This window comes from Oryza brachyantha, chromosome 8 (genome assembly GCF_000231095.2).
Source record: "Oryza brachyantha chromosome 8, ObraRS2, whole genome shotgun sequence".
NCBI lineage: Eukaryota > Viridiplantae > Streptophyta > Magnoliopsida > Poales > Poaceae > Oryza > Oryza brachyantha.
In genome coordinates this window covers 6177917-6189629 of record NC_023170.2, presented here as the reverse complement: position 1 = coordinate 6189629, position 11713 = coordinate 6177917, and the positions used below count along the sequence as shown (strand labels likewise).

Sequence of the window (11713 nt, the reverse complement as noted above, 5' to 3'; positions counted from 1 at the left end):
GGGCTTATAGCCTGCTATTGTCCCGCATGCATACATGCAAGGATAGCGGTGACTCGGCATGCAATAGCTTTGCCCACAGTCTCGCTGCATTGAACCAATCGAGCCCCCAGCTAGCAAGAGTACCTTTCCCTGCAAGGACATGCATGGACATGGGCCCTGCATCTGCATGCAAGTATATATGCAACCAATTAAACAGTCAAAACAAGTCAGCGATCGAGAACAAGGGTTTAAATTTGATACTATGTCCCCCTGCAATTAGCACATTTCTCCAACCACAAGCTAGCCATCGGCATGCAAGAACAATTGAGCAGTCAGAAAAAGTCTGCAATCAAGAACAAGGTTTTAATTTGATGATACAACGTCTAGCACATGCATGTTTCCCATTCAATCCTCACCCTTTATAAACTCCAGCCATTCTCTCCCGATTCATTCAACCCAAGCCCACACATAATCAAACACAAGCTAATTAATAGCATTGTGAGAAATTGGCGCCATGGCATCCAGAAGAAGCGCCTACGGTTCCCAGCCGGTAGTGCTCGCCGTCGTTGTCTACTTGGCCTTGCTCCCACTGCTGGGCATGGCGGCCTCGACGACGACGACGTATCCTACCGGCAGCTTCTGCTACGAGTCGACCTACGGCGAGATCAGCGACAGCAACTTCATCGCCAGGCGGCGCAGCATCAACTCCCTCCTCTCCGGCCTCACCGCCAAGGCGCGCTCCAACGGCGGCTTCGCCACCTCTTCCGCCGGCAAGGGCGACGCCGCCTTCTACGGCCTCGCGCAGTGCCGCGGCGACGTCTCCGCCGGCGACTGCGACGCCTGCCTCGCCGTGGCCGCCAAGCAGATCGTCTCCTACTGCGGCAACTACACGTCGGACGCCAGGCTATGGTACGACTACTGCTTCATGCGGTACTACGAGTACAACTTCGCCGGCGAGGTGGACACGAGGGCGGACGCGAGCGTCGCGATGAGGACGTCGTCGGAGGAGGTGGACAACCCCAGGGCGTTCCAGAAGGCGGCGGGGAGGGCGATGGGGAAGGCGACGGCGCAGGCGGTGGCGGCGGGCAACGCCGGGCTCGGCAGGGCGAAGGAGCAGTACGCCGCGTTCGTGAGCGTCTACGCGCTGGCGCAGTGCACGCGCGACCTGGCGCCGGCGGCGTGCGCGCAGTGCCTGTCGACGGCGACGTCCAAGCTCGGGCAGCTCTGCGGCGGCGCGCAGGGGTGCCGGATCGACTACAGCAGCTGCTGGGTGCGCTACGAGATCTACCCCTTCTACTTCCCGCTCGCCGCCGGCGCCGGCCGCGCCGCCACCGACATGACCAAGTACACCAAGATCACCGTGCACTGATTCTGATAATAACGCACGCGCGTATGTCTCTCGATTGCAACCAACCAGTGTGTGTTCGTTGTCGTTTAATTAGTTTCAGTATATGCATTGAATAAAATACATAGCTTAAGGCTAGGGCTAGCTATATACAAGTTGTATCAATCCAAACATGATACTACAAGCTGCAGCTAGCTTTGAATAAATAAGGGTATATATGTACCCAGCGTCGTTGCACGCACGGTTCAATGAATAGTATTATAATGATTATTTTACTTATATCTGTCTCCTCTTTTTGATTTTTTAGTCTTCGATAGATTTATATATATGTATTAATAAATCTATACATATATAAACAGAAATAATAGATGACGTTATCTCGTTCTAGACGGGATAACATTAATTTTTAGCCGTTACATGGTTGCTTTGAACATAGTGAAAACCAGAACCGTTGTCCGGGCTAAAAAAACATCTCTCTCACCACCGCCGCCTATCCCCTGTCATACTCGTCGCCCTTCTCCCTCCACCGACCCTCATATCCCCACCGCCCATCCCCCATCGTCCTCGCCGTCCTTCTCCCTCCTCCGACCCGTGCCTTTGCACCGCTGGCGACTCCCATGCGGCATTCTCCCCCTATGGTCGCGCTCAACCTATCGGCGCTACGCCCCACCTTTTGTGAAGAGTATGGTATTATAGTTTGTGAAGTGAAGTGGTGTATGGTATTATAATTTATGTTGCCATTTTTTTTCCTCTTAGATATGATGCTAAGGGTCAAAATGCAAACCAAAATAATATTTATTTTTTATACATTAAGATATAGCCAACATGAATCTTAAGTTACTGATATAATTATAATGAACATAACATCTGTGAACGGATAAAAGTTACATATATATAATACAAATGTTACATTATTAAAAATATGTTATCTCAACCACTTAAAAATGGAACCACTTAATCAGAACCAATCAGTGTAGCACTAGTGGCATGATTAAGCAAGCGCTAAACCTGATTTAGTACGCAATTAATTGAAGGAAGCGTGCATGAATTGCGCCTTCCTCGCTACTGCTGTGGCTGGCCGGACAGTTGGTCGTCGGCGTGGCGGCGCACGTTGGCCATGAGCTTCTCCAGCGCCCTGGCGAACTCCGGCAGCTTCGGCTAAACAAAACAACACCGATATGCCTCTACCGGCGTTACCAAAATTTTGGTAGGACTTGGCAACAAACCAAACACGTTACATCCCATATTTATAACCGCTCAAATTTTGATTCTTAGTAATTATAATTTTAGAAACCACTTCATCCTTTTTAAGATAAAAACATGTCTATAATTTAAATTTTATTATACTAAAATATAATCATTTTTTAGATTTTTTTATTTTTTAAACCTTTTTAATAAATAATTTTATTACTAAACTTCCGGGGAAAATATTTCACCGTATGAACCTTTTGGCCACGCTACCAACATTGACGTGACGAATCGGCTTACCACGCCATTGTCGGTTGCGTGACAAGATTGCCACGCCGACCAGGCTACGTGGCAGCATTGTCTTGCCACGCCATTTAGTTTTGAAAAATTTTGCCCGGTGCCTTAGTAATAAAAATACTTGCTAAAAAGGTTTATTTAATAAAAAAATTTCTAGCTTCGCCTCCCCGAACGCCTCCACATCGGCTTCCCACTATAACTGCATGTCCGCTTTCGCATCCGCAATCTTTTTCGCCACCTCGCGCAACTGCGACTTCTCCGCGGCGACATGCGACCTCGTGTCCTCCGCCGCCCTTCTCAACTCGTGGTGGTAGCGGTGGTCATCGTCGTGGCTGGCAGCCCCCTGGACATGGGAAGGAGCAACAGTCACGGCGCTGACAGCGACGGTTGCATCGGGTGACGCGTAGCGGCGGAGGATGGGTCACCGAAGCAGAACGCGTTGCCGGCCTCAGACACGACGACGACGAGGAGGTTCCGCACTGGGATGGAGAGCTCCGACGCCTTCTTGAACAGCTCAGACCATCTCTTGGTGAAGGTGTCAAGGTGACCTACCGCCGGCCCTTGGTCTTGATGTGGCGGATCTCGATGCACCTGTTGTTAACGCCAAATTTTGGCAAATAGCCGTTATGGATTAATGCGTGGTTGAAGACCAAATCGGACATGAACAGGCCAATCGGACGAAAGACTAACTAGGATACGACTCGAGTTTAGTCAATAGAGTCAGGATCAGATTAGAATTGGAGTTCGATTGGGCCCAAATGGTTGGAGATAGATTCGGAACTAATCACAGTCCGTGTAACTTAGATCTATATGTATCTTAGAGTTGTTTATGATTTTATCTCTAATTAGAGTCCGTGTGTAATAGGTTAGTTGCTAATACATATCCGTATCTGATTAGGTTAGTTAATTTCTGAGATATAAATAGAGTATCCCGCAGCTTTGTAAAAACAACAATCAATTCAGTACTCGTTTACCAACAACAATAAACATGAGCACCAGATACCCATGGGTATACCCGCCAAAAATATAAGCAAATATACACCATAACAGCCCTGCAAGACCACAAGACAATAATAGAATTGCGTATAGGTCAACAATCCAACTTAAATTGAAATGACATAGTTCAGTACAATAAATAGAAATTGACATTGGCCTCAAGATATACAAGCAACCATGCATACTACAAATAATCAAACTACCAGCATATATAACCACACATATACATCAACAATTCAACATATACAAGGACACTGCACACAGTCATCTCAAATCCCAATAGTACTATGACTTCCCATGATTGGTATGTTAATCACTGACCAACAAATCTATCAATATATTACAGGGTGATCTTTTTTCTTATTTAAGCAAAAAGCAAACGGTATATTCACAAATGAAAAATAACTTTGTGAATAAAATTTTTTATATGTGTTCTTAACAATATAAAAGCCAAGACTGAAAAATAAACTACGATGAAAAAACTTCAAAATCAACTCCAAATTTAATGCTAAAAATTTAATTTTTTACTTATAAGCACAAGTAGAAGCGAAAAGATTGGGCTTATGCGACAATGGCCAGCTAATACAAACTTTAGAGTCTAGCTTTTCACTTTGGATGATAAAATAATGCTTCATATTTCTCTATTTCCGTTTATTGCTCAAGATGAAGAGGAATCAATTGATTGCTTTTTATAAGCCAGTTGTTTCAAGCATCAACTCTTGCGAAAATCCCAGCCCAACAAATGTCCAGGATATTGATTCACACCCCCATCTATTCGCTTTTGCTTATGCGTATAAGCCAAAATTTGAATTTTGGCCGCGTTCTCGGCCAGACAAGCGTGCCACTGTTAATGCCAGAATTTGGATAATTATCGTTAGAGATTAAACCATGATTAATGACCAAATCGGACAGGAACAGGATAATCGGACGATGATTAATTAGACTACGACTCAAATACAGCCTGTGGAGTTTGACTCAGATGGGAGACAAAGTCTGATTGGGCCTGGAAATCGTGCAGATGGATTCAGGCATAGTTAGAGTTCGTGCAACTTAGTTTTATCTACACATTAGAGTTTTTAGGATTTATCTCTAAATTAGAGTCTGTGTGTAATAGATTAGTTATTAGATATGGATCCATATCAGGTTAGATTAGTTATTCTCGGGGTACAAATATAGCACCCCGTAACTTTGTAAAGACATCAGAAATTCAATACTCAACACATATTCGACGCATCGCCAACCTTTCAACAGGAGCGAACTCTTGTCGCGAGGTTTGTCAGCTTCGCAATGTAGTTCGTGATAGTCATCTGGTCAATTGGCTAGATAGGACTGCCTCGATTTAGTTCGATCTCCTATCTGGTGGTTTGATGAGTTTACCTGAGACTTGTTATTGCTTTCGATCTATTTTGGTTTGAAGTAATAATACGTTCTCGATCAAGGTCTAGCAAGTTCTTTATTTGGCTTGTCAATATGAGTTTGGTCAACTTGATTCTGCATCGGTTTAGTCCGATCAATCTAGTAAACTGGATTCGTATTAGCAGATCGGATCGAGTACTCATGAGGTCTTATCGCTGGAGTTCTAGCCGGTATTATATTAAGTAATTCGGCAGTTTGCCTGCTAAGTTTATATGTCTTCATGTTTTTTTATAGAATTACGCTGGTTTGATAGTTAATTTCTTGCACATCGCAATATTACATTGATTTGATGCATGATTATGTTTAGATCTGAACTGTTTTGGTTTAGTCTAATCTTCTAGATTTAACATGAATATATATGCAATCATTTATTATTGTTTTATGCTGATAGTTAGTCTAGCAATCCAGTCTTGCCTTAGTTTACACGTTCAATGTCTGATCTGCCGCTGACTGCATGTGCGAAAGTACTGAATTGGTCCGATTGGCTGGTTAATCTTAAAATTGTCTCTGTTAAGTCTGATCTTTTAAGATAGGTCAATCAAATGAACTGTTTAGTGGTTATTCTACTCATAATTCAGCCGATGAGGCATATTTTCACATGATACCATGAAATTCCTGTAAAGCCGATTATTTAACGTATCGGCTAGGGTCCTGAAACGATATCGGCTATCCAGCCGATAGCGGCTTTAGGTTTAAAATTTTTCCTTCTTTTGTATCTTGTCAGTTAAAGGATCAAACTGACTGGCACGCCCGGTTTCTAAGATTTAGGTCTTGCACTGGAGCGTTCTAAGAAGTGACTCCTAGACCTTTGTGTGTGACACGTCATCAGGTCAAATTTTGATGTCAACAGCCATGTGGCAGAACAAAAATCGAGTTTTCGCTTCCTTCCTTGCGCTGGCCACCACCCACGCCAAGGTCGCCTGCCGATACTCACCATGACGGCTGTCGAGCTCCGTCGTCCCGAACATGCTCATCGAGGCTAGCCGAGGTCGCCCGCAGCCACCGCCGCCGAGGTCGCTCGCAGCCACCACCGCCGAGGTTGCCCGTCGCCCCCAAGATCTGTGCCAGCCGAGCTCTGCCACCAGGACGTGGCCGCCATCAGCTCCGCCACGAGGAGCGCCGCCTAGCGCATGCTGAGGTCGCTCGTCGAAGCCCAGCGTCACGACTACTGAGGTCGCTAGCCCCCCAGATATGCGACGGGGACGCGACAGCCGTCAAGCTTCGTCATCCCTAACGCGCCCGTCAGGGTCACCCGTCGCCCTCGAGACTTGTCGTGGCCGAGCTCCACCACCCCCAACGCATCGCCGCCGTGACGCGGCTGCCGCCAGCTCCGCCGCGGGGAAGCGCCGCCTCTGACTTTATAAGCCAGTTGTTTGAAGAATCAACTCTTGAGAAAATCTCAACCCAACCAATCTTCAAGATATTGATTCGCACTCCATCTTTTCGCTTATGCTTGTGCATATAAGCCAAAGTTTGAATTTTCAATTTAAAGTTAAAGTTGATTTCGAGGTTTTTTCATCGAAGTTTATTTTCAAGCTTAGGCTTTTAGATCACTAAAAATACATATATAATTTTTTAATTCATAAATTATTCGTTTTGCATTTTTCCATGTGACATTCAAACAATCACCCTTTCATTTGCAAACCCCTAATCCGTCCAAGCCTGCACCTGCATTACCATCACTTGTAATTGAACATCAGGTCGCTACAACATTTGAGAGGGACCCACGTGTTAGGGATAATAGATTCAAAAGAAACGCAAGAGATTTTTACGTGGAAAAACCCCTCCAATGTGAAGAGGAAAAAAACAAGAAAGACAAATCCACTAATAACACTAAGAGGTTATATGTATAAGTAATATTACCTTTCTTTGATATTGTAAGACTATCTAGCTTTGCATAAATTCATCAATTGTCACGCCCAGAAATTTACACCAAATTTCTGAACAATAACATGCATTAATCTCGGTCCAGGAATCAGCCCGAGTACACACTATGACAAATTAATACACAGTTTCACGACTTAAAAACAAATTAAAACAATTATCTATTGAAATGCAGCGGAAAAGAAAAACAAACTAAACCATCTAATCTTCAGCTTCAGCTGGCGATGACGGCTCCATACCACAGGTATTCTCGTCGGCGGACTGAACCTCACTTCAACATTGGGAACAACCTTCTGTCTGAAACTCTAGCACTTGCTCTGGTGGGGGAAAATTAAGCAAGACTGAGTACAAACCACCGTACTCAACAAGTAACACCCAAGAGAGGGAGAATAATGAATGCAACAGGGTATCAAGGATAGGCTAAGGTTAAATTGCACAAAAGCGGCAAATTTAGCAAAACGGTAAATAAAATAGACTAAAATAAAAGTAAAGTAACATTTAAAATAATCATCCACTGTCCAACGTTACACTACATTACAACAGGCCCAAACCACTGTCTAGTGTTACACCACACTGCAACAAGGTCAACCCTCTGTCCAACGTTAAACCACATTGCAACAGACCCAAACCACTGCCAACGTTACACCACCTTGAGAAGGGTCAAACCAGTTCCAAATTAATCAGGTTATTATAGGGGTTCAACTAATCCCAGTGAATCTGTCAGTTTGCCCATTAACCGCGGGCACGACTATTCGAATAGTTTTACTCTGCAGAGGTATACAACTTTACCCACAAGACATGGCTCCCAAGCATGTTACCATGCCCCAACGTATCACCACGATACCTCAGTACAGAAACCATGATATGACCTTTCACCAAACCCTCCCTAGACAATCGCACCGCACTTCAGGTTTCACCCCCCCTCCTTTACACCAAGTCGGGCAGTCCCCTCTTGTGCCTTGGTGAATCCGGAAGCGGCAGAGGCTTTCGTTACACCACAATTTCCCGTCCATACTCCATCACGCTCACCCTTGCCTTGGTACGTCGAATAGGGACAAGTTAGATTACGAGTCTCACCGTTGCCCATTATGGCTTGTGGTTAGTACGTGTAAGACTTCCAGGGTTTTCTGAGAACCGGTCCTTAACTGCTATGAGCACGACTCTTAAAACCATGCACCCACAGCCCACCATAAGCAATATTTTAGTTGTATTAATCCCCATCGGGAAATTAATCATGATTACAACCATTAAAGGTCTATCAAAGTCTAATCATTAATCTATACTATTATAAAAAGCGGTAACGATACTGCCGAGAATTTTCGTCCGTCAATGCTGACGTCATCCATACATCATGATGACGTCAGCAACAGCACCGTCGCCAATCTCCTTGATCTTTCTGTGTCCGCACAACAACTGGAGTCATATTCTTACGCTCAACCATAAAGTAGGATGGTCTGTTGGCGCAGTGGATATGGCGCACCTCCCACAATCCACAGGCTCTTTGTTCAAATCCTAGGACTGCCAGGGCAGGCGACGCGGCAAAGAATTTTTTTGCCAATTTGATTAACTGCAGCTAGCCAATTAATTAATAAAATTAAGATTTGATTTGGTAGATTATTTTGATTGTTCTATAATCCAAATCTCTATTATTATTAAGATTTGATTTTAGCCCTAAATTTATAGTGTTGTTTTATATATTTTTAATTATTAAATATATTAGATAATAAGTATAAATTTAACACAAAAAATTGACACCTAAATAAATTCTCAAATCAAAATTATTAGTGTGATTTTAGGTTAGATTATTTTGATTGTTCTATAATCCAAATCTCTATTATTATAGAAAATATTTAAATTCCTACTGTTATAAAAATTAATAAATTTTGGCACTTACATAAATTCTCAAATTAAATCATTATTATTGTGATTTTAGGATAGATTGTTTTGACTGCTATATAATCCAAATCTCTACAGTTATCCAAATATCTACTGTTATAAAAAATAATAGTGTTTCTGCCAACCACCTTGCCCAAATAGGCCAATCAAGCCACGTTGATCATGTTGTGTATGCTGCGTGGGCCTTCCATCTGCTCGGTAGTCTATCTGGAATGCGTCACGACATGTAGCATAGTGGTAATGCGTATGTGGTTGCAATGTGATTGCTTTGTAAGTGAAAGATTACGAGTTTGATCCTTGCACGAGAGCATGTTTTGTATTTTTTTTTAGCAGTCGTTCGTCCAAAACCGTTGTTTCAATATAAAGACCTTAGTAAATAGAAGTTTCATAGACCAATGGTTAAGATATTGATCATTAATTTAGATGTACCTACTCTTTTTTACCTGCCAGTACAGTTTTGATGTATTTAGTTACACCTTTTATATCCAATATAAATATATATCAGTAAAATAAGAGCGCAATTGTATGTTGATCACACTTTGCTATTTATGACTCAACACTAAATTTATTTTAATTTATATAATTAAAATTAACTTAACCCGGTGCAACGCACAGGTAATTTTTCTAGTTAAATATGAATTGGTGAGCTAGTTGAACTAAGCATGGCTACGCATTTCCTAAGCCTATTTCTAGTCAAATTAACCCTAGGATGTCAATAATACATGGGAATCAACGGATATAAAGGTAATAGCCCAACAGATAAATAAAGTAAATACATTTGAATACAATGCATGTTTGAATATAAAAGCGGGGCATTTTATAATCATAGGTTCAATATGATCAAAGAAGGGTGCCACTTGCCTTGCTCAGACCCACGAGGAATTTCTGCGACGACTTTAGGAATGAACGACGCTACGACGGGGTCAAAACCTACGACAAACAAGGCAAAACAAGCAAAAACAGACTATAAAACTACTGAAACAGAGAAAGAAACTATTTTTAATGGATTCTTGACATTTTTCTGGATTTAATTAAACTTGAATAGACCTAAACGGAGACTAGACGAATTAGCTATGAATTTTAGAAGATTATCTGTGTTTTTAAACTAAACAGGAAAACCTTATTGAATTATTGCGCAATTATTGGAGGAATGAGATCAGCACAAGAGAGAGACGGCTGACATCCAGGGCCCACAGGCAGTGAGACAAAGAGGGGAAAGGGGCTGACAGTGGGGTCCACTGCTCGGGTGAGAGACAGGAAGGGAGGCTAACAGGCTGGCCCAACGGGTCAGAGAGAAAGGGGAGGAGGAGTTCTGCTCCGGCCGAACGATGGCGGGGAGCGAGCGACCGGGCAGCGGCGGTGCAACGACCAGTGGCGGCAGTGGGGTCCGGCGACCAGCGGCGGCGGATGCGCGATGACGGCCGATGACCGGCGGAGGCGGCGCGACAGCGCACGGCGAGCGCCGGCGGCAGGGGAGGAAGGAGAGCTAAGGGAGAGGCGACGAGAGGGCATTGCCCGGTGGCGGTGGCGACGGCGCACGGCGAGCGCCGGCGTGCTCGTGCGTGGGCGGTGGCGGCAGAGCAAAGTAGAGGCGGCGGCGGTGCCACGGCGACGACAGCGACAGGACGACGACGGCGACCAGCGACGTGGGGAAGGGGCGGCGCGACGCGACCGAGAGGGAGGGGAGCGGCGCGGTGCGGCGGCGAGCGACGGGATTAGGTGGTGGCGACAGCCGAGGGAGAGAGAGGTGGCGGCACGACGACGGTGCCCGACGGCAGCAACGCACGAGCACGGCGATGCTCCGACAATGGCGGGGTCGCGTCGACGACGGTGAGGCAGGGGTGACGATTGGCAGAAGGGCAACGACGACGGCCGGAGTGCGCGAGGGCACGGCGATGGCACCGGCTTGGCGTCCACGGGTGGAGAGGAAAAGAGAGGGAGAGGGAGGACGACGACGGCTTACCAGCGACGGGGACGGTGACGACAAGTCGGCGAGGGCCGGGGACAGGTGGTGACGGCCGGCGACGAGGTAGATCGGCGGCGGCGGAGGTTGCTCGACGGCGCGAGCGTGAGCCGAAGGGGAGCGAGTGGCGGTCGAGGGGAGGATTTTATAGGGAGGCAACGCGGCGGCGGCGCGCTTAGGGCGGATGGGCGATTAGCGCGGCCGGGGTGGACGCGGCGCGGCGAAAGCGGGAAGTGGTTGGCGGCGGCGCGGGACGCGGCCGGGAAAAGCGGCTCAGTAGTTGCGCGCGACCGTTGCGGGACACGGGCGGGGCGAGGCGGCACAGCGCGGATGCGCCGTGGCTAGCGGCACAGCACAAGGCGAGGGCGCGAAGCAGCTAGGCGCGGCGGCGAACCCACGACGCGGCGCGACGAACCCACGGCGCGGCACGGTGACGCATGGCCAGCGCAGCGCGACAGCGAGGAAGGTGCGGAGGAGGCGAGTGGCAGCAGCGATGGCTACTGCGGTGGCGAGCAGCGGGATACGCGCGCGGCGAGGTAGAGGAGAGCGACGAACGTGCACGGGCAGGGTGATGACACGATGGCGCGAGGCAGCACGACATCAGGCTTGTGCGATGGGTCTGTGGCGTAGCGCAACGGCAGCACGGGAGCGAGGCAACGACGCACGGGCGGCGGCGAATGCAGCGTGGCGCGACGCTTGCGACGGAGGGGAGAAGCCGGCGTCGAAGGATGAAGACGCCTCCGACAGGT

At 46.5% G+C, this 11713-nt stretch overlaps 1 protein-coding gene across 1 annotated transcript; it reads left to right on the top strand.

The window, feature by feature from the left end:
* Positions 1–493: 493 nt before the first annotated feature.
* Positions 494–1348, top strand: LOC102708081 (cysteine-rich repeat secretory protein 55-like). Its single transcript, XM_040526752.1, has one exon. It carries the CDS (start codon positions 494–496, stop codon positions 1346–1348), a length of 855 nt encoding a protein of 284 aa, XP_040382686.1.
* Positions 1349–11713: the final 10365 nt, after the last annotated feature.